General features: G+C 41.4%; 1 protein-coding gene across 7 annotated transcripts in view; it reads left to right on the top strand.

Moving 5' to 3' along the window:
* The window catches only part of Pde7a (phosphodiesterase 7A), a 91,403-nt gene that overhangs the window by 61,841 nt on the left and 6,024 nt on the right, over positions 1 to 23,538 (top strand). For 4 of the 7 annotated variants that reach the window (XM_006232188.5, XM_008760880.4, XM_039103227.2 and 1 more), the window contains 9 exons: positions 7,630 to 7,781; positions 9,692 to 9,755; positions 14,058 to 14,153; positions 14,537 to 14,637; positions 18,891 to 19,022; positions 19,630 to 19,721; positions 21,573 to 21,717; positions 22,327 to 22,423; positions 22,938 to 23,018. In XM_006232188.5, coding sequence (XP_006232250.1) covers positions 7,630 to 7,781; positions 9,692 to 9,755; positions 14,058 to 14,153; positions 14,537 to 14,637; positions 18,891 to 19,022; positions 19,630 to 19,721; positions 21,573 to 21,717; positions 22,327 to 22,423; positions 22,938 to 23,018 — 960 coding nt within the window. Of the gene's footprint in view, positions 1 to 7,629; positions 7,782 to 9,691; positions 9,756 to 14,057; positions 14,154 to 14,536; positions 14,638 to 18,890; positions 19,023 to 19,629; positions 19,722 to 20,943; positions 20,991 to 21,572; positions 21,718 to 22,326; positions 22,424 to 22,937; positions 23,019 to 23,538 lie in introns of those variants that run through there. The other 3 variants (XR_005500379.2, XM_063282631.1, XM_039103228.2) reach the window with 3 other exon arrangements.

The raw sequence follows: 23,538 nt of genomic DNA, 5'->3' as shown, positions 1-23,538 counted from the left end.
TGATTTAGTTTTGTTTTGTTTTTTTAATCTAATGAAGAGACTTAGGGAGTGTAGTTTAATGCTAGAGCATTTGTTTACTATGTGTCAAAAATAAATATTTTGATGTAGCACAAAGAAACAGAAACAAATTCAAAGCAATCTGGCAAGGAAATTTCCTATGGCAGAAAGGGTGTGCTACAACCCAAATTGGGTGAGCAAACACACCAAGGTAGGAGTCCACTTAGTTTTTTGTTTTTGCTTTTTCAAACTTTTAAAGAAGAACCTCAGTGTTAATCTCTCCCACACCCAGAAGTTTTTTGTCTTAGCTGACCTTTTATCATAATCCTTATTCTCTGAGCCTATAAATACACTTTCTATACTTTCCCTTAGTATCAGCATGTTTTTACTTTGAAGAGACATGGTGGCTTATGTCTGTGATCCAGCACTCAGGAATAAAGGCCAGAGGATTACCAGCCTAAGGCCAGGTTGGGTTACTGAACAAGGCCCTGTCTCAAAAATAAATAAATAAATAAATCGCGCTAAAGGAGTAGGCTTGCGGTAAAAAAGAAGAAAATCAGTTAATGATATATACCTATAATCCTAGCAATTGAGGGAGAGGCAAGAGCTTGGGAGTTCAAGGCCAGTTTCAGGTACATGCTGAACAAGGACACCCGGGGTGTATGACCTCAGCTGCCCTCTGTCTCCAAGAAAGGAAAAAAAAATCAGTTGAGCACAGAAACTTACTAACTAATAAATTATCAGCCTTACTAAACAAACAGATTCCCTTAACTTAGAAACTTCAACAGATAATTAACTAAGATGGGGCTGGAGAGATGGCTCAGCTGCTAAGTACACTGACTGCTCTTCCAGAGGTCCTGAGTTCAATTCCCAGCAACCACATGGTGGCTCATAACCATCTGTATTGAGATCTGATGCCCTCTTCTGGTGTGTCTGAAGACAGCTACAGTGTGCATATGAAGACAGCTACAGTGTGCATATATATATGTATATGCACACACACACATACACACACACACACACACATATATATATATATATACACACACACACACACACAAATCTTAAAAAAATAACTAAGATACAGGAATGAAAATTAAAGTTGTTTCAGACTCAGGGGACAATGTAGTAATGTGCATCAAGAACTCTAAACATCTTTTCCTGTCAGAGTTCACCACCAGAACTAGAACTGTTTGCAGAGGGATAATCAGATATTAAATGTATAAATTCATGCAAAGGAATTTACATTTTCCTTGCTCATAATATGTCCTAAATTATGGTACTACTGAGTTATTTAGAGATTAAATCTGTGATATAATGAAATTAGCCATTTATATAAAGTCATAGGTTTCTATTCAGAGCATGTATTTGTTAATTAAGTTACACTAAGCCAGTCCTGCGGTTATTTATAAGCAACTGGGAAATTTTAAATTTGGAGACGCTTTGAATTTTTATTCACATCCTCAGAGCAGACATGCTTGCCAGAGATGTGGAATCAGTGTGCAGGTGGGACCAGCCTGGCACCTTTGCTGTCGGAGTCTGCTTCACTGACCGAAGTCTCTGGGTTTGAGGTTGGTCTTTTGAGATAGAAATATCACAGTAAAGCCTTCATTCTTCATGAGCTTTCCCTAATATCTTTATGTCAGAATGTAAACATTTCCCCAGCTACCTTTCTCTAAAGGTTTTCTCAAGCAGTTTCTTTTAAAATTTTATTTTATGAACTTTATCTTTTGTCTTGTCTTCTGGAACTCAAAAGATATCTGTTGGGTACTAGCATAGTTTACAAGCTTAAAAAAATGGCTTCTTTCATATAAGAGCATCACCGTGCATATTAGTTGAGAAGGAGCCAGTGAGGAAGTGCTGGGCCGTCGGGTGGCCCTGGGGCCTGTGCTCTCTAACATGGCATTCCTTGCTTGCCCCTCTACATGCGCATCCTGTGTTGTGACAGCTTCTGCTGCACTAGGTATTTTCAGGTTTCTGCGTCCAGAGTACCCAGGGATAAGGAAGAGGGAAGCAAGCTCCTTTCTGTTTCAGTCCTTGCATTCAGTGAGCAGAAGCCTAATTCCCAAATAACCTACAGAGCTTATGTTCTACTGGCCATATATAGTGGTCCTCTTATTTACATGATGATAGGAATCCCATGTTGATTTGGGTTTGGGTCTCAGTGTAGTGGTTGTCACATCAGTTTAGATCCTTAGCCCCCTCCTGCAAAGCAAGCTATGGGAAAACAAGCCTCAGATCCTAGGACTAAGGAAGTGGACCCAGGAGGACCCTTGTTTATGCTTACAAGGGCAGGCAGATTCCAGGGTTTAGGGTCAGCCTGGGACATAGTAAGGTTAGGTTCAGGCGTGTTAGAAACGGTAATTTCAGGGTAGGGTTCCATCCAGCTACCTTATTATCCATGTTTAACAGAGGCAGGCAGATCTCTGAATTCCTTTGCAATACTTTAAAAAAAAAGTGCGTGTGCTTACCTTCTCAAGGAACTGGGGTCATGAAATGCTGATTCATAGGATAATCAAAAGGGAACTCAAAGTAAATAACTGGATAAATGTATGAAACAAGAGATGAGCTATCTGAAGAAATTTTAGAATAGCAGGAGAACTATCTCAAGCAGAAAAGTAGAGAGATCTCCAGAGAAAGCAGAACATAGAGCAGTCTGGAAAGCTGTCTCGAGCAGATTATAGGCAAATGGCTTGTACTCACAATTTGATTTCAAATACCCCTCCAAGCTGAGGCTGGTCATTGGCACCCTTTCCTCTCTTTGTGGTCTCTTCCGACCATCAGCCCAGAACCCCAAAACCCTGCTTTTCTCCTGCCCAGCTATAGGCTGTTAGCATCTTTATTTACCAATGAGGGATAACTTGGGAGGCAGGGTTACAGTGTCACTTAGGTCTGTGTGTGGATTCTCTTGACCTTGGGACACCAGTATTTAGCATTACAATACATACCGAAAGGCCAAACCTCAACACTTACAGGGTCTTATTTGCAGTACCTCAAGATAATCTTTATTAACTATTAACCAGGTTCAGGGTTCTTTACATTGTCTTCATTACAGCAACTGACCGTTGAAAACATACAGCGTCTCCTTAGATTTCCCCATAGTTCTCAGGTGTGTTGGCCTGTGGTTGTTTCCTTTCACCATGGCAAGATGGCATAGTTGGTAAAGGTATTTGTCACCAAGCTGAGTTCAGTATCCAGGCCCCACATGGTGAAGGAGAGAGCCAACTTTGTACAAGTATGGTGCATGGAAGCATGGCACAGTGCAAATGGCTTATTTGAAATACTGTTTACCTTTGTTCACAAAACAGTTCACTAAAAGAAGAAAAGTGGGCCAGTGACATGGATCAGTAGGTGAAGGTGATTGCAGCCAAGCAGGAAGACTTGGATTAAGTTGCCACTATCCACATGGTGGAAGGAGGGAATCATTTCTGCAAGCTGTCGTCTGGCACCATCATGTGTACACACACTCTCACACACACACACACACACACTACATCCTTTTCCCCTGCCAGTGACCAGTTCCTACTCCTATTCATGGAAGTTCCCTTACCAATTGGTTCATGTGGAGATGAGCACTGCCATGTTGATGCATTAGGAAATGTCAGGCTAGTTTCCAGAATGTTCTCCAATAGCTGCATTTAAGAACCATTGGTTCTCATTGCTTTGTCCCAGACTTGGAAGAAGCCAGTATTATAGTTATCTTCAGTAGCTTTGTTGCATAAACTAGGCAGGCTGGTATGGATTGGACCTTAATCCTGTTTAAAGGTTGTTGCCCTCTGGACTCTACAGAGCTGGTGAGGCTGAACTTCACCCTGATGTGATTTTGCAACTGTTCTTTGAAGAAGTCACTGCTGAAGTTCTGTACTTCCTTCCCCTTCTCTCCCAGCTGACTAATAGGGAATTGAAAATTTCATGTAGTGGCTGGCTCTGCCTCTGATCCCAGCACTTGGGAGGCAAAGCCAAGTTAAGCTCTGTGAATTCAAGACCAGCCTGGGTGACAGAGAGTGAGTTCCAGGACAGCCAGGGCTACACAGAGAAATCCTGTCTTGACCCCCTCCCCCCAAAAAAGAAGAGTTTCAAAGAACTTTGTATCTCTTATTTAATCATTAAGTCATCAGAATGATCAATAATTCTGTAAACCAGGGATATAAGAGTTGCTTAAGAGGAACATACTGATGATACAGTTTGTTCTTAGTAGAATTCCTCTACTTTGAGATCGTGAGTGGGTCACTTACTATTCATAGTAACATTTTTAGTACATATACATTTGACGTTCTATCAGAGTATTTTGAAATTTGGTAAATTTGCAGTTAGTTCTGAAGTACTTACATACACAATGGTTTTCAATATTAAATATGTAACCATAAAAAATAAATCGAATTTTAAAAGTTAAAAGTATAAGGTTATGTTTTTGAAGTACTTAATGTTTATAATTAGCATTTGTAATAGACATATAATTTATGCTTTATAATTATATTTATTGAGCGCTTGCTTCTTTCCCCAAAACTGTAGAGACATTGTGTGTATTGTCTCAATTGCTGCCAGCCTTCAGTCCTTAGAAGCCTTTACAGATAAAGAGCTGAGCGGCATGCAGAGACCTTAAGTGATCTGCTTTACCTTACGGAGCTGGAGACCTCAGGGGTTCAGCCTGTCTTCACCCACTCCTCCATTCTGTCTCCATTCTCAGCACAGGCATCTGGATAACATTGCTCACAGCAGCCTGGAGCAGTGCTTGTCTGTCTGTACATGCTGAGACATGCTAAGACGAAAAATTCTTCTTAGGAAAAACGTGTCTCATATATGTAGGATAACTACAATTACCCTGTTTGAAATGACTTTTAGATATGGCTTGCACTTTTTTTTTTTTTAAGGAAAACTGGGGAAGGGGAAGAAAAATTAGAATACAGAAAATATTTAGAAGTTTTATTCAATCTTTGTTCCGCACAGAATTGACTAAGCTAGAGCTAAAACCTTAAAGTACTTTATAAAAATGAAGACCCGAGCAGTAATTTCCTAGTAAGTCTTTGTGCACCGAGGAAGTGATTACAGGGCGCCCCCTTGTGGGTTACTGCAGCAGGCGACTGTGTCTTCCGGGAGCCAAGGGCTTTTCCGCGAAGGACCTTTCTGATCTCATAGCTGTGCCCTGCTGCGTGTGGCTTGGGTAGCAGGGAGTCCCTGTGGGAAAGACAGGAGCCTGCTGCTCAGTGTAGCTGTCTCCAGCCCTTTTCTCTTCTTAGCCTAGAACTTGTATTTCCTATTTACTTTCTACTATGATGAGGGGGAAAACAGTATATTTTTAAAAATCACCTACTCTTCTCCACTTTATTTTCTGGTCCAGAAATATGGAGAAAGGATGCCTGGACACAGTGCCTTTGCTCATTTGCTTTGGTGGTGCTGGTTGGTCTACGGCTATGCCATGGAGCAGGGTACTCTCTGATAAAAACGTGAACTTTTGTATGCCTTCAGCTTTCTAAGCTGTTATCACAAAGCAGCATTGCGTGAAAACCAGAACAAGTCTGGGAAGTTTCAATAGTCCAAACTTGATAATGGCCGAGCTCTAATAAGACAAGTTCAATCTGTTGTCTGTTGTGCTGGGAAATGAGTAATAACTCGCTTTGTGTCCCAGAGTGAGCCCATCTGAGTACTGGGAAGAGAGTTGGGTTTTCGTGTACTTTGGCCAGAGGGTGAGCTTTTTAGTAATTATCTAATGAAGGGTACTGGCTTCCTTCCCGTTTCCAAATGCCTCCTCTTTCCTATATCCTAAATGTTAGTATTCATTCAGCCTGATGGCTCCCTGTACAGTGCATCAGGTTTAACTAGGTTGAAAGGAAGACTAGGTGCAGCCTTCCAGACTTAATCGTTGCCCTAGAAGATGCACTATTGGAGTTTTCAGTGTAAGGACTTTGCTTTTGTTTCTCCGGGGGTGGGGGGGGGGTGCAGGCAGAGACAAGGGGTAGAGGGGGATCAGGTGTGAAGAAAATGCATATTTCCAACAGTGTCACAGAATGGGTGTTTTCCTACTGATCTGTAGTTCCTGGCCCTTTATTAGATTGTATTTTGGAAGTTCTCCCAGGACAATTCTGGAAACTAATTTACTCATAGGAATTGTACTCTCCAGCAAGGCCTGTGTGTCACACACTAATGACACAAGCTTTTTCACTTGCCTGCCCTATCTCTGAGGAGTGAGGGAGTCAGACTCCGTGAGAAGGGTTTACACACAAAACATCATTACAGGATCCTTTATGAGAAAAATAGGAATTAGAAAAAGCTGAGTAGCTAGCACCTTCTGTGCACACGAACAATTGCTGTCACACACACTAGAAACTTTAGTCTCCCTGCTTCCTCCCGCAGATGAGAACAAATAGAGACCACAGCCAGACCCTATGCAGACAGTGAGGGACCTTGAGACACTCTGTCTGGAAAGAAAACATGACAATTGTAAGGACACACAGCTAAGCACGGGTCTGCAGGAGTGTCCACACACTTTACTATATAACTTCAGACAGAGAAGGACAGTTTCCTAATAGAGACTTCTTGTACAGCTCAGTAACACACAGACACTATTGATTGCTGAAGGTCACCATCTGATTGTGGTGCTGAATGAATAAAATGCCTTGGAAAGGAAGGAAGGTAGGCAGGCCCGCCGGCTGGCCGGAAGATGAGTAAGAAAGTAGAGGAATTGAGAAGTCCAACCAGCAGGAGCCAGGCACACAGACAAGTGCTGCTCAGGAGGGCATGTGTGCAGAAGGCCCTGGGGCGGAGGCCTGAGCTGAGTAACAGGATCTGTCAAGTAGTGGAAGGAATGGACTATGGAGCTGAGGTGCAGAGCTAATTAACCAAAATCTTTTGTGTTCTTTGATGCTTAAAGAAAGTGGATTATTCTGAGAGTAGAGGGGGAAATGGTTGCTAGACTCATTGAAGGACACACTGTTTCCAGTGACAAGCCACAGTGCCCAGAGTTCTCCTCTTCAGACAGTTTTATATCTATATCCTTTAGAACCATACACACACACACACACACACACACACACACACACACACACACACACACACATCATCTGTATGGTGGGGATTTGGCTTTTCAGTCATTTGAAACTAGAATTTGGTGTGTGTGTGTGTGTGTGTGTGTGTGTGTGTGTGTGTGTTACTTCTGATTTTTATATAGTGTTTTGAAGCAACTGAATGAAAAGTAATAGTTAATGGAAATTAAATTTTAAAACTGTGTCTAAGCCCAGATGCACTTACTCTTTTTTAATTCTTCAGTTCAAAATAGAAATAAGCTACCTCCTCATAGAAAGAACTGTTCATGGAAATTAGTGAATTTTAAAAATACTTGCATGTGTGACTGAAGAAATGCCTCAGTGGTTAAGAGCACTGGCGGCAGCCAAGACGACTTGGGTTTGATTCCCAGCATCCACACAACGTCTCACAACCATCCTTAACTCCACTCCTAGGAAATCCAGTGCTCTTCTGGCCTCTCCCATCACTGTCCACACCAGGTGCACATGCACACATGTAGACAAAAATGAAGGGAAACAATTTACCTAAGTACTTGCCTTGAACTTGGGGGTGTTGCAGAGGCAGCCTACTGGGCTTTTGCCAGTGTTTTCATCATTGTTCCCTTTCTTTCAGCTCAATCTGAAATTGAAGCATCCGTCTCCGCCAGAAACATCAGAAGGCTGCTCAGTTTCCAGCGGTATCTCAGATCCTCACGATTTTTTCGGGGTGCCACAGTTTGTAGATCTTTAAATATTTTAGATGAGGATTACAATGGACAAGCCAAGGTTTGTACAGTTTCTTCAAAAAGATTTGAGTTGCTTGATAAGTTTACTAGGACCACCTCCACAAAACTGATTTAGATGCCCTCTTCCTGTCTGAATTGAGCCATTTTTCAGATTTTAGAGCTGTTTGTTTCTAAGGTGTAACAGAGCAAGGAAAACTTCTGAGATTAAAGTAGTGAATATATTTGCTTTCTTAATTTTCTATATTAATTACTTACTATAACATTAAGTAATGAGTGACTCAGCAGAACAGTCAACTTTAAGCTGTCACAGAGTTGGGTGTGGGGAGAATATGACCCATGACCTGATCTGATTCTTCAGTGCTATTGATAAGGATGCCGGGGGTCTGTACATGAATACAGACAGACATGTCTACCCGATAGACATGAAGGTTTAGTTATATCTTAACTGAAGTGGTATTTGTAAGAATTATTTACTTCATTCTTACAGACTTTACAGGAAGTACCTTAAGTAAGATTGAAATGAAATGGGTTTGGGTTTGATCAAATGGGATTTTATATAATCTTGAATTTTATATTACCTGAAATTATTTGTTCCTTAAATTTTATAGGCCAAATTTCTAAAGTTATGTAGATTGGCTCCAGGGTGTCTTCTTTGAAGAAAACATTACAGTATAAAGAAAAGAATCTTTCCCTGCTTGATAGATAAGTCAGTGGGAACCATTGATTGGCTGTCAGGTTAGAATATTAACCTGTGTGTTATTGCTAGTTATTGGCACTGTGGTTTCAACCTCCACAAGTGTCACACTGACATTACTTATGGTGTTTAATTCTTCATTTTATACCACAGCAAATTTAGGGATACACAATAAAAGCTTTACTGTAAAAACCCACAAAATGTGGACTTTAGATTTTTTTTGTTTGCCTAAAATATATATTATCCTAAGAGCTAATTGATTGATTTTACTGATAATTTTGAGTGATATTTAAAGATCATCAATAAGTACCCCATAATTCATTGGTCTCTTTAAATGGAGAGAAAGAAAGAAAGAAAGAAAGAAAGAAAGAAAGAAAGAAAGAAAGAAAAGAAAGAAAGAAAGAAAGAAAGAAAGAAAGAAAGAAAGAAAGAAAGAAAGGGTTAGCAAGCCAAGTATGACCATACATACCTTTAATCCTAACACTCAGGAGGTAGAGGGAGACAGAGCTTTGTGAGTTCAAGGACACCCCAGAGCTATGTAGAGAGACTGTGTCAGAATAACAAAACAAACAAACAACCCTGAGCAGCAAATACTTGAATTACAGTTTGATGTGGGTTTACTGTGGTCTCCAAGTCTCTGAAGTTGGACTCTTCAGTTACCGTGACAGCTTTCTGCCACAGCTGAGCAAGTTAGTCATTGCTTGTTTCCCAGGTGTCAGTGAGGCTTGAGCGCCACACCTACTCACAGGTGTGAACCCATTTGAACTCCCTGCCAGACTTTCCAACTCTGGTTTAAGCATATGCAGCATACGGGCTATATGATGATGAATTATTTCAGAATTCCCCTAAGTTTGTAGACCGTAGGAACAGGTTGAAAGACTGGCCTGACTTCTGTATGATTAATGAAAACAACATAATTTGTTCTCAAATGGAATTTATTTCTGAAGACAATATTTGAGCCAGTGGAAAGGTCATACTAAAAGCAGAATGAAAGCAATGGGGTGGCACACTCGGGTGCTCCAGTTCCCAGGAAGCTGAAGCAAAGGGATTGCTATGAATTGTAGACTAGGCGGGGCTGCACAGTGGAACCCTGCCTACAAACCTAGAAAATAAAGTGAACGAAGGTGAATGGTCCTTGGCGTTTCTCAAAGTCAATCAGCCACTTCTCCTTCCCCTGAACTTTGCTATGGACTATCTGCAGAAAGTGGATGTTACTGAGATTAAATTACAGTAGAAATGTTTGGTTTTCATTTCAGTGTATGCTGGAAAAAGTTGGAAATTGGAATTTTGATATCTTTCTGTTTGATAGACTAACAAATGGTAAGTGAAGCACTTGACATACTCGAGTTCTGTGGTCATTAGCCTCCTATGTTGAAGCTTTAGTGTGCTCTGTCCTTGCTCTCATTCACTTGGGCTGTGAACCCAGTGCCAGCATTTTGTCCTTGTTACTCATTTTTCAAAAAGACAACAGAAATCATTTCACAATTTTTGTTTTTACTATTAGTCTTGACAGTAACCAAAAGTCACTTCCATCAAGACCGGACCACTTGGCAGTTGGTACTGCCATTTTTAATAACTCAGCCTGAATCTCATTGCGGTCTTCATTTCCTCTTTTCAGTTTCTTCAGTGGGTGACTATTTACAGTGGCATCCTCTGACAGTTTTCCATGTAGGGTTATACCGAAGTCATGCTCCACCGGTTGGTCTCTCCTACCTGCTGCAGAGGATTAGCTCGTTCCCACAGCCTCCCTCTGGCACCGCCTCCCCATGTTGGAGGATAGCGCCAGACTCCGTGGACAGTGAGGAGGGGTTTGGGGAAATTTTGCACAGGTCATTCAAATGTCCCCACCCCAGCTTAGCCCATCTTTATGAGGTTTGGCTTCGCTGTGTGGTTGTTGCTGCTGTTGTTGTTGCTGCTGCTGTTGTGATTGTTGTTTTTCACTCTCTTTGCAAATCAAAACTGGATTCTATTTGGAGACTTTTTTTTTTTTAGAATAACGTATTTGGCAGATTCTTGGTGATACTTAGCCATCTCTGCCCCTTTTGCCAAAGTAGGTTTTTAATAAAATTACACAAAGAATTCAGTTTTCCAGTTGATAGGGATGAAGTACTGTGTCCCCTGCTTGACTCTGAAGTGTTGCCCGGCTCAGTCTGCTGAGCTTGTAGGTACAAGTGAACTTTACCCAGTGAACTCTGTCACTGTTCTTTCCTCTCTCTACATGCCCGGCTCATCTCTGCACTGCTGACAGGAAGTAGCTGAGACCGAAGGGCAAGGTGGTGAGGACCATAGGTTCGCCCGTGTCGGCAAAGCACCCAGGATCACTGCCTCTGCATTCTTCCCTCCATCTCTTTTACCCTTGGGTGCTGTGGCTCCTGTTGCTTTCCCCTACCTCCTGGCTGGCTGCCCTAAGGGAAAGGCAGCTGGCCTTCCTCATGGGGGTGGGGAGTGTTCTTTTTCTTTTTTAAATACAAGCAGTGAATTATAGATGCCCTACCTCCTTCAAGATTCGTGATTTTTTTTTTACCCTAACTCAACACAAACATGACTTCAGTTATTATCACAAGATAAATATAGATGAAGCAACAGCAGCCATAACACTTTTAAGGCTAGCCTTATATAAACCCATAGCTCATAGCCTATTCTTAGGCTGCTAGGATGCCTGCCATTCCTTGACATAGTTAGTTGCTCTTTTCAATTTTGATTTTTAAAAAGTACACAACCTGCTAGTCAGGGTTTTAGGATGAAAGCTAGTGAGCTCAACTGTGTTCTGTCAGCCACAGTTGCTTTCCTTAGACCACCCTGTTAGAACTGGATTTATGGAGAAGGTGTCTCAATTACTTGGTCCCAGATAAAAACCACCTATTGTTAGCTATCCACCTTTCCTTTTATAGGAAGCTAACTATAGCCCCTGGAAGCCACAGTGATCCTCTGCCTGAAGAAATGTAATTGAACAAATGGGCAGGAAAAAAAAACTGATCTTCAACTTGCATTATGTAGTTGGAGTGGTTTCCTTTTAGAACTAAAACTCTACATGATTTGTGTTCACCATATCCAAGTTCATAGTTGCCCCTTCTTCTTATTGATTCAGTGTGTTTTATATTTCTTACTCTGGTGCTCTCTTGCTGGTATAGGTGAGAGTCAGGTAGGAGGGACAGAGCTGAGTGGTTTGCCCCAGAACAGGTATATTTCATCCAATCTGCTCCCAGGAGGAGAGCACTTGCTGACTGACATTCCTCTTACAGGGAAGTGAACAGGTGGTGTGCCTGTTGCTCCTGACAGCCTCTGGTTCATTGAGGAGAGTGGCCAGCCTGTGTTGCCACTCAAACTCTCATGGAGTCAGTTTCCAAAAATCTAGTAAGGGTCACTACATCTTAGCTGGTCTGTATTTTTTTAGTATGTTTCATTTACTCTAAATCCTCCTTTTCCACCTCCTCTTCCTCTTCCTCCTCCTCTTCTCTTCCTTCTCTTCTTTCTCCTTTTCCCCCTCCTCTTCCTCTTTTTTCTCCTCCTTTTTCTCTTCCTCTTCCTCTTCCTCTTTTTCCTCTTCCTCTTTTTCCTCTTTCTCCTCTTCCTTTTTCTTCCTCCTCCTTTTCCTCTTCCTCCTCTTCTTTCTCCTCCTCTTTCTCTTCCTCCTCATTTCCCTCCTCCTCTTCCTTTTCCTCTCCCACCGTCTCTTCCTCTTCATCCTCCTCTTCTTCTTTATCCTCCTCCTTCTCTTTATCCTCCTCCTTCTTCTCCTCCTCTTTTTTCTCTTCCTCCTTCTGCTTTTTTTTTTTTTTTTTGGACTTTCTTTATAATCCTGATCCTGGCTCACTGACATCCATATATTTGTTACTTTCCATATGGAGATGATATGCCAAGTCACCTTTTAAAAGAAACTTGGGACTGGCTTTGCAACCAAACCAGCACACGAGTTTGCTGTTCTGAACCACATGCTAGAAAGCAAGAATGACTTCTACAAGTTGTCCTCCAACTTCCAACATGTGTACCATGGCATGCCTACCTACATATATGTACACATGTGTGTCTGTGTCAGTGTCTGTGTCTGCGAAAAAATCCTTACGGTCCAGCCAATGAAGACTCTTGGGGCAAAAGCCTCATGACATGAATTCAGTCTCCAGTAAAGGTGGAAGAACTAATTCCCAAGATTGTCCTTTGACTTTCATACACACACGTGTGCATACGCACTCGTGCATACATGTGTTCACACACACACACACACACACACACACACGGCATGTGTACTCCCATCATGCATGCTTGTTTCAACATACAATAATAAATAATATATTTGAAAATCCTCTTTGTGGCCTGCCCCAGCCTTCATGATGTTCTATAAGTGGTTACCTGTTTTCAACTACAGGGTCTGTTGACAGTGCTTGATGAGTTGTTAATTCTTTATTAACCCTTTTAAATATTATAAATTCTTAGTGTGTGGTTAGTTGTTTCTTGTACATTTTTATCAAGAACCATAGAGTTCAGAAGATAACTAGAATCACATGTATGTTACTGTTATCTGTGATGCAGTAACTTATGAGATTAAATCCCTTTAAAATAGTCAATTTAACTGTTACTATAGCATATTTGTGCTATATTGAGTCTACCAAATCCTGAGAAATATAATGGAGTATATATAACCTGAGTTTTTGTCAGGGGTGGCAAAATTTGCATAATAAAGAGGGATTCAGACAGCAAGGCTACACTGGCAGCATGTGTATGGGAGTGGAGAACCATAAGGAGTGGATGTATAGAGCGTCTGAATGTTTGTGGTTATTGGGACGTCGTAGGAAGAAGAGACAGGAGAAAGTATTGGGTTGTTGAGGTGAAATGTATCCAGTGGTTGGAGATCTGTTCTTGAGCAAATATGGACAAATTAGTGTTTAAGGAAAAGGAAACTAAAGGCTTGGGGAATCTTTCTTTCCTGTGACCTATGAGGCTGTGGAAAATGGGAAAGAAACATGTTAAGAATTTTGTGAAGAATGACGGAGAATGTCTTAAAACAGGTGCTTTACGAAGTAAAAGAGGCCTGTTACTGTCAAAACAGTGAGGGTGCATGGCGGTGCATGTCACAGCTGCACACTGCTGAGGTTGGTGGTGCTGCCTCTCCTCCACTAGCTGTCAGATTTTCTGCTCAAGTATAGAAAAGAGGAGAGCTTTAGCTCAGAGATTCAGTCTTGGGGACCTTGAAGAGGTAACCATTCTCTCCTAGTTCTGTTCCAGTAAAAACAAATATAATTTTCAGAAGGCTGTAAAGATTTTTGCTGTGGTTCTATTCATTGCTATGAAGTGCTTGTAAAGTTGGGTTGGCTTGTTCACTCTAGGTCCTTTTCCCATCGTCTACTATTGAGTATTATTTTGCCTTAAAAAGGTTAACTTGAAAATCCTTAAAAGTTTTTATCTTTCAGTTCTTTGTGGGAAGCTGAAACATTTCTTTCCTTACTATGGAATGAAGATGTTAACATTTAAAGTGTATAACTACCAAAGTATGGAGCTGCAAACATTGGCAGAGCAAAGGGGGCTGGAATGCTGCTTCCAAGTCCAGGGTCGGAGCCTCTATCTGGTGACAGTGGCCTGCTGGCCTTGTATGCTTTACTAACGTGGCCTCTCTTCTCTCTTTTCTAGGAAATAGTCTAGTAAGCTTAACCTTTCATTTATTTAGTCTTCATGGATTGATTGAGTACTTCCATTTAGATATGGTGAAACTCCGTCGATTTTTAGGTAAGTGATTATAATACATTTAACAAGACTGTACAAGAACTCATGTAATTGTCAGACAGCTATAACAAACTATTCAGGATTATAGCTTATTACACGTCCTTGTAGCTATACAAGACATGGCAACATTTTGGTCATTGACAGACACCATGTCTAATAGGCCATGTATCAGCTGACTTTGCAATCATATTGTTTGCATAGTCTCTCTTGTGGCATGATATTGAAATACCTGGCCATTGGTTGAATTGAAGTGACTGTTTTAGAATGTGAACAATTTGAGTTTATAACCACATGGAAAATATATGTGGATCACTAATGATTACCATTTTCTATACTTGGATGTGCCTCAAGTATACTAAAATTTGAGTCTTTTTTTTTTAATGCAGTTATGATTCAAGAAGATTACCACAGTCAAAATCCTTACCACAATGCAGTCCATGCTGCAGATGTTACCCAGGCCATGCACTGTTACTTAAAGGAACCTAAGGTAGGTGGTAGAAAGTCCTAAGACTTTCTGTGGACACACATTTTCATAAGTTAGTACCTCAGCTCAGAGTCAGAAGCTTCTTCTGTGAGAGTGAGATCAAACCAGATGTGACTGTAAGTGGAAAAGCTAAAGAACTGGACCCAGAGCTCTCAAAGCCTTGGGTTCTGTTTTTATACAGATGCAACTTTGTTTTCACGTGTCTCCCATGTGATACTGCTCGGCGTGCTGGTACAGAGCCTGGGGCCATAGGACATAAAAAGCTATACTTTCTCCTATTCCTGAGATATGCAAGCCCACTTAAAAAGAGAGCACTTAAATATTGTTCTTCTTGTCCCTGGAAATTCATATAGGAGCCTCATTTTTGGCAGTCATGGAGGTTCACACCTATAAATCCCAGCACTTGAGAAGCTGAGACAGCAGGATTGACAGGAGTTTGAAGTTAGACTAAGTAAATAGTAGCTTCCTCTCTCCCTAGCCTGTCAGAAACTGGTAATCGCCAAGTTGTTTTCTTACTGGTATACATTTATAGATGGCCTAAGCAACATGCTGACTTGGAAGGAAGGGAGGGAGTTTTGACCTGAAATTTTAGTTGTGGATGTGTCGTTATACTAAATGTGGAAAATGAATAAAAATGTCAGTCTACTGGAGCAGGGTACTGAAGTGTTACATTTAAAATGATGTTGGCCCTCGTGATGACCAGAAGAAAATCAGCATACTGCCAGCAAACAGCAAAACAACAGAATCCCACTGAAGGAATGGCACCTCTTAATAGTTTTCTTTTTTATTGAAAAGGACCCTGAAGATAGATCCAAGTGAAATCTGACTTTTCTGTACTTTAAAAGCTTCTTACTCACAGAGCTCAGACATTACTAGAATCAGTAGCCATTTAGTAACAATATTTGTCTGTCTAAAAATCCATTCTAGCCAGGTATGGCAGTGTGGTCCATGCCTTTAAATACTTGGCAGGCTGAATCAAAGGGATAGAAAGTTCAAGGGCTCCATACAAATACTCTAAAGTTGTGTGAATGGCTGGAGTAGCTTCAGCTGTCAACTTGACACAAACCTAGAATCACCTGGGATTAAGGACCCTCAACTGAAAAGCTGTCCAAATCAGACTTGTCCATGAGACATTTTCTTAATTATTGATATAGAAGGATCTAGTTCAGAATAGGGGATGCCATCCCTAGGCAGGTAGGCCTGAGGTGTGTTAGAAAAGTACCTGATCCAATCATTACCAGCATCCCTCCATGGTCTCTGCTTCAAGCTCTCCCCCAAAGCTCCTCCTTTGGCGTCTGTTGATGGTGTATTGTAACTTGGGTGTGTAAGATGAAATAAATCTTCTCTCTAGGTGGCTTGTGATTAGTATTTTAGCACAGATCCATTAGGAGATGAAAAGTAGGAGATCTGGAGAGATATAGTGCAGTGTGTAAGCGTGCTTGCCACACAAGCGTAAGGATGTGGTTTGAATCCCTAGAACCTATGTAAGAGTTGGATATGCAATATCTGTGTCCTAGAGTGTGTAGTCCTAGCACTCCTTCAGAGATGGCAGGCAGGAAAGTCCCTGGAGCGTGGAGGGCAGCTGGCCTGCCATGTGCTCTGGGAACAAACAATAGAGACCTGTTCCCTAAATGAAGTTAGGTCAGTGTCTTAGTTAGGGTTTTATTGCTGTGAACAGACACCATGACCAATGCAAATTTTATAAAGGACAACATTTAATTGGGGCTGGCTTACAGGTTCAGAGGTTTAGTCCATTATCATCAAGGCAGGAGCATGGCTGCATCCAGGCAGGCATGGTGCAGGAGGAGCTGAGAGTTCTGCATCTTCACCCAAAGGAAGCCAGGAACAGACTGAGCATCCTCAGGCAGATAGGAAGAGGGTCTCCCAAGCCCACCCCCACAGTGACATACTTCCTCCAACAAGGCCACACCTTCTAATAGTGTCACTCCCTGGGCCAAGCATATTGCAAACCATCACAGTGAGTGAGACCAGCACTTGAGTTGTCCTCTGACTTCCACAACCATAGCAAGTACACACCACATTCACACACATCAATGTGCCCACGCATTGTACACACACTAGTCTTAATGTCATTAAATTGCTTATACTTGTTATAAAGTTCTCCTTCTACTAAAAGTTTTAAGAAGAGATACTATAGTTTTAATCAGCTTTCTGTTTTAAGTGTGTGATTTGCTTTTATGTGTTCCCAACCCACAGACGTCATGACTGTTTTTGGGCATTCATGTCTGAGTTGGGAGGGATGTGAGCATGCCACAGTTGGAGTATAGAGGGGAAAGGACACCATTTAGGAACCGGAGTTTCCTTCTGCAGGGTTCTAGGGATTAAACTCAGTTATCTGGCTTGAAACAAGTGCTCTTACCACTGGGCTATCTTCAACTGCCCCACAAGGCTTTTAAAAATCCACTTGCTTCTTTTTGTGTTTCATTTTTATGACCTGATGTTGTAAAGTTATGTATAGCCATGTGTTAATTTTGCACATATTGATCACATATTAATAAGAAGGTACTTGTCTGTTACTTAGCATTATATTCTTATCATAGGAATATAATAAATAGGACATTTATTTCATATCCCTTCTGTACAAGACTCAGGGACCATTGAGAAAGGGGGCAGAGAGAGACTGTAAGAGTCAGAGGTCAGAAAGTGCCTGCTATACTCACAGCAACCATGTTTTCCTCCACAGGACCTACACAAGGTCGGCTCAGTATTCTAGCATGAAGTCAGGAGACAGCTGTCCCTTAGCAGAAGAGCTTTTGGCAGTAGATGGCTCTCTTGGCGGGGAAAATCCGCTTCCTTAAGTGTATGGGTCTTACTAGTCTGAATGTGCCGCTGTGGAGGACCCCACACTCGTGAGCAGCAAACTGGGCTTTGGTGGATTATTGTCTTTTAAGGGAACATGAAGTTTGTAGGGGAAATGAGAGCTGGGCCTGGGAGAAGGTGAGGGAGTAGTTGGGTCAATGTGATCAGAACGCCATATGTAGGCATGGCATTCTCAAAGAGCTAATTAAAAATATTATACTCAATGTGTGGTCAAAAAGTCGGATTTTCAAAAACATTTTGCATATTCTGAAGAGGAATTCATTTTCTTCCCTTTTTTAACTAAGCCTTTTGATCTCCTAATACAAAGAGAAACTGTATTCTCTACTTTAAGACACCTTACAAGTTCTGAGTCACAAACCAGCCTTCAGACAGCAGGAGAAAACCAACTTCTGCAAATCGGCCTCTGGCCTTCATATCCCTATCATGGCACGTGTCCTCGCCCCCTTATAATAAATAAAAATGTTAAAGACACTTTGTAGCTTCCTAGATGTAAGCACCCAGTGACTTGTGACTGAGTTCAACTTATTTAACACGAGGTAGAAAAGATTTATTCTGGCATGGAAAGGAAATCGGCAAATTCGAATCTAACTCTGTTCATTATCTTGACATTTTTGTTGTGCTTTCATCTCCTTCATATGTTAGCATTATCTGTGGTTTATGCTCATCAGTTTCACTGTCTGGTTATTTTACAGGGATGTAAAAGGAACAGATTATGTTAAAGTAACATAACAGGCAAATGAGTGCAGCTCTCAGGACTTGTAAAGGGCTGTGGACAGTGGACACTCATGAGGCCTTGGCCCAAGGAGCCAGGGCTAAAAAGCAGAGCAGGGAGATGGGAGAATGTGGGTCCCTGGAGTTGGGCCTTACAGAACAAGTATCAGGTTTCCAGAAGCAGTGCTCATGAGAGCTGGTGATAGTCTCCAGGTGGCTGTTTTTATTGCTGAAACCTATAGTCAGCTGATACGCTTTGACAATGGTTATTTTGTTGTCTGAACTTGGTGACACTAAGAGTACAGTTACATTGCTGCTATCAGTGAAATTCCTTTCTGGCATGAATGCATTATGAAAAGGGTCCTGGATGTAGCCATCCACTGATAGAATGAAAATGCACAACTCTGTCAGTTAATAGAGATCCTTGTTTCTGAGAATGAGCTTTCTTACCCTGGCTGCTTTTAGTGTGGTAAGTGAAGCCCTCCCTATCAGGTAAGCCCTGTCCCTCAGGCACTGTGCATCACAACACACAGCCTGCACCATCCCTGTGAGCCACTACCAGGCAGGTGCTTGATGACACTAACAGCTGTCCCGCTGAGAAATCAACCGGCAGGGCAGGAGAGCCACTGTCCCCACTGGCTCCCAGTGGTGGAAAGTGTATTTCAGGTATGTGGGTGACTAACTCTTCTTCTGTTCTGCCTTAGCTTGCCAATTCTGTAACTCCTTGGGATATCTTGCTGAGCTTAATTGCAGCTGCCACTCATGATCTGGATCACCCAGGTGTTAATCAGCCATTTCTCATTAAAACCAACCATTACTTGGCAACTTTATACAAGGTTAGTACCAGTTCATTGGGAACTAATTTGGTTTGGTTTTGTTGTTGTTTGTTTTTTAGTATGTGCTTAAAATCCCAGCACTAAGGAGAAAGACAAGAGGATCCCTTGAGCTCACTAGCTGACCTGCCTCGCCTAATCCATGAGGCCCAAGCCAGTGAGAGACCCTCTCAAAACTTCAGTGTGGATGACACCTGAGGAACTGATCCAAGGTTGACCTTTGGCCTCTACACACATGCATGGGTCGCACGCTGCTCACACCACAAATGCACTCACCCATCCACAAATAAACACATGCACAAATAAATTAACGATACTTTAATAGTCTGTATTCTACACTGTTTAGTGATTTGAGGAAATGAAAGTAGTCAAAGTAAATTTCCAATGAATGTTAATGCTTTAACCAAGTTAATATTACTGACAAATGGTTCTTCATGTCCAGAAATGACTGTTAGGTAACAAAGAAACCCCAAGTTAATGTTACTGACAAATGGTTCTTCATGTCCAGAAATGACTATTAGGTAACAAAGAAACCCCAAGTTAATGTTACTGACAAATGGTTCTTCATGTCCAGAAATGACTGTTAGGTAACAAAGAACCCTTTTTATAGAATACCTCAGTCCTGGAGAATCACCACTGGAGATCTGCCGTGGGCTTGTTGAGAGAATCTGGTCTGTTCTCACACTTGCCATTGGAAAGCAGGTAAGTTGGATTAAAACAAATGTGTTGCCATAGAAATAAAGTTACTAATTAAGCTAAAAATCACGCTATTATTCAGCTGCTCCAGAGCTTCCAGTTTTGGTAAACTAAATGTGTCTTTTTAAAAATTATCAAAATTGTGGAGCTAGAGAAAGGGCTCAGCAGCTTAGAACATTTGCTGTTCTTGGAAAAGACTTGAGTTCAGTTCCCAGCTCCCACATGGTAGCTCAGATATCTACACACGGTACACATACATAAATGTGAGCCAAACACCCACACACTGAAATTCCAAAGAAAATCATATCCAGATCTTTAAGCCTGTTACATAGTGATCGCTCATGTTTCATTGGCTGTTTATTTTTATGAGAGAGATCCCATCTTCTTGAATATTGTGAAACTCACTTCACCCAGAGTGGCTCAGTGGTTGTACTTAGCTTTTCTGATAAAGGTTTCAGGCGTGCACCTGAAAGAGTTCACAGAAAGTGATACTGCTTAACGAGATGCATTCAGACAGCAACATCTGCAGCACCAATAAGACAGGGATAATAAGGCCCTGTGCCCTCAGACGTACAGCTTTGGAGCTGTAATGCAGGATAACGAATAAAAAGAACAGCAGAAAATAGTTCAAACATAGTGTAATACTAAGCAGGCCATTTTGGTGACATAATAAAAAACCCTAAAGTTAATTAAGTCCAATATGATGGTGTTGGCAGAAACATCTTACAGCTTGCCAGTATAGTCTTTTATACTTTGTGTTAAACATTCAGTATTGGGTTCGTTTGAGCCTGCTTGGTTTTTTCTAAATTTTAATTGTGTGTGTATGTATTAGGCACAGGGGTGCTTAGGACACATCAAAGGTCTGAGGGCTGCCTTCAGCAGTCATGTGTCTCCTTCCTCTGGGGTCCTAAGGAGGATCTCAGGTCATCAGGCTTAGGGGACAAGTGCTCTTTTTCCTATTGAGTCATCTCTCCAGCCTTGGTGAAGGCTCTTTGTCATCAATAATGCAAAGATAAGCTTATTGTAACCCTGTCGAGGGTTTTTTAAGAAAACTCATGAGGCAGTTTTTAAAAAGACCCAGTGTATCTACTGTTTGTATTAACATATGACATTTTTCCTCCAGATAATTTGAATATTATATAGATAACTGACTTTTGATTTCTCTTATGTGCATGTGTATTTTGCTTACATGTATATCTATGTACCACATCTGTGCCGGGTACCCAAGAGCCAGGAGAGAGTGAGGAGCTCCCTGAAAATGGAGTTATCTTATGGGTAGGTTGCCATGAGGGAGTTAGGAGACAGCTCTGTTCCGATGGAAGAAAAGCCTGTAGCCTTAACTGCTGAACCCATCTTTGGCCCCCTGATCAAATGCTGAGGAGAATTTTGTTAGGATTTCAGTAAGCCTCTTTCTCAAATGTCTCAGTTGACAATTGAATGGGCTAGTATTTTCTCTGCCTGAATCTGCTTTTAGGTCCTAGGCACCAAAAAGTAAGGCAAAGTTGTTTGCCGTACATATAGGAATTTCTTAGAAGATTGTTAAGAATTTTCCCAAGCAGCATAATGGCGTTAGGTTTGTTGTTCCCCCCTTTTAAGCAAATAACGACTTTGGCTGACAGAATAAAGATGCTTCCTTTGGCATCTTTACATCATGGTATTTCCCTGCAAACTCTTAGTTTCATTTTAGTTACGTTAATATTTTTTAAATGTACTCTTCACAACACTTCCTTATATGTCAAGTTTAAAGCAACTTGCAGAGTATCTTAGGGTTTTGTAAGGCTTTCTGAATACTTAAGCTTAAGGGAGAAAATAAATTGAAAGTACTAAATGTCTCCTTTATTATTGCTGTAATTCCAGGCATGAGATGGAGGCTCAGATAGGTGCTTTGATACTAGCCACGGACATCAGTCGCCAGAATGAGTACCTGTCATTGTTTAGATCTCACTTGGATAAAGGTGACTTACACCTTGACGATGGCAGACATAGGCATTTGGTTCTACAGGTAAAGTTCTGCAACTTGCAAAGATTGTTTCCAGGTTAAGTCATGTGATGGGTTGGACAAGAATGAAATATAGCAGATATGTTTTCAGAGTAAGTTGGGAGGAAAGAAGTTCCTCAGACAGCATGTTCCCTTCCAGGACATATGGCTTTGGGACTTCTCCTACTCAGGGTTTCTGCTGAAGAGCAGAGAAGGCCACCCAGTCAACAATGACTACTCTGATAAGAGTTTCCTCATGAAATGGGGGCAAGGAGTGGATGGTGTCTCTGGGTTTGTTTATATTTTGTGTCTGGTCCAGTCACTGCATCTCCTTGGGTTGTCAGGGTAACCCTGGTTTAACAGGGCTGGCATCCGTACCAGCATTCCGCACAGACACTTGGTAGATCAGTAGTGGCATGACGTTAATGTAACAGCGAACCTTCTTTCACAGTGGTTTCCTCTTCTTTGCTGGCTTTTGGTTTTATTTGGTGCACACAAAACACATGTCCTCCCCAGCTACACACCCAGGGGCTCCTTTCTCTTCATTGCTCTTCCCCATTGCTGGAGTCTATTTAAACTTGGTGCATTAAGATCTTTTCTTCCTTAACACCCTTTTAATATTTTGTTTGCTAGATGGCCTTGAAATGTGCTGATATTTGTAACCCATGTCGGAACTGGGAATTAAGCAAGCAGTGGAGTGAAAAAGTAACGGAGGAATTCTTCCACCAAGGCAGGTTATAGTCACATGTGAATAAACTCAGAAGCCAGCCATTTATTTATAAGAGCCTCACAGTAGATGCATTATATTTTTAACAACTATTGTACTTCATGTGTGTATAACCAATAACACATGGCACGCAATTTGAAACTGAGTGACCTTGGGTATTCGTGATGGCACAGAAAGCAGGCTGGAAACTTCTCTGCAGAAAGATTGCTCTAAAACTAACCCCATCCCTTCACCTGTGTAGAGAGCAGGATTTTATAATCATGTGAGGCGTGTTTGAAAGAACTGACAGAATTAGTCTTGGAACACCTAGCAAAAAAATGTTCTATTTGGTCTATTTAAATAGTGGTATCAATTTGGCAAGCTGTCTATGTGTCACTAACTTAAGGTTTAATCCTTTCATAAGGATTCTGTAATGTTCCTCCAGTAAATTCATAAATACAATGAAGGTATTCATTATAGATTTAACCAGCAGATGTGTTGCATCTTAACAGTTCTCTCTTTTTTTTTAAATTTATAGGCGATATAGAAAAAAAGTACCATTTGGGTGTGAGTCCACTTTGTGATCGTCAGACTGAGTCTATTGCCAACATCCAGATTGGTAACTATGCACATTTATTTGCAGCTGGTTAAAAAAAAATTCACTTATTTGGTCTTAAGACTAGACTAGAAAAGTATTGAAAACAAAGTATTCAGACTTATGCTCATTGTAATTTGTAGGACAGTTGAGGGCATCTTAACCATTGTGACAACATGTACCCTCTCTGTGCTCTGCCAGCCCCTGCCTGCTTCAGGGACTCTTCTCGAAGGCTCAAATGTCACTTCCAAAAGCCACCTTCCACTGTCTCTAGGCCATCAGTTCCCACTGTCAGGTTTCCAGAGCGCTAATGTTCACACATGCTTTATTTGCTTTTGGCTATGCTGGCCCACATCAGAACTACTGAGGAAACTAACCATGCACTGGAAAGCACAGGGACATATTCTGTGACTAGTACCAAAGCTTGCAGGAGAACCATGGGAAGGATTACCTAAGGCTCAGTGTATTGTATTGGGATTTGAAAGTAGAGAAAGATGTCAAGAGTTTGGGTAGGATATATTTTGAGGATCTGGGGTTGGGAAGA

Source organism: Rattus norvegicus, chromosome 2 (genome assembly GCF_036323735.1).
Source record: "Rattus norvegicus strain BN/NHsdMcwi chromosome 2, GRCr8, whole genome shotgun sequence".
Lineage (NCBI taxonomy): Eukaryota > Metazoa > Chordata > Mammalia > Rodentia > Muridae > Rattus > Rattus norvegicus.
The sequence above is the reverse complement of the archived record's forward strand: the minus strand, read 5'-3'. Positions and strand labels throughout refer to the sequence as shown.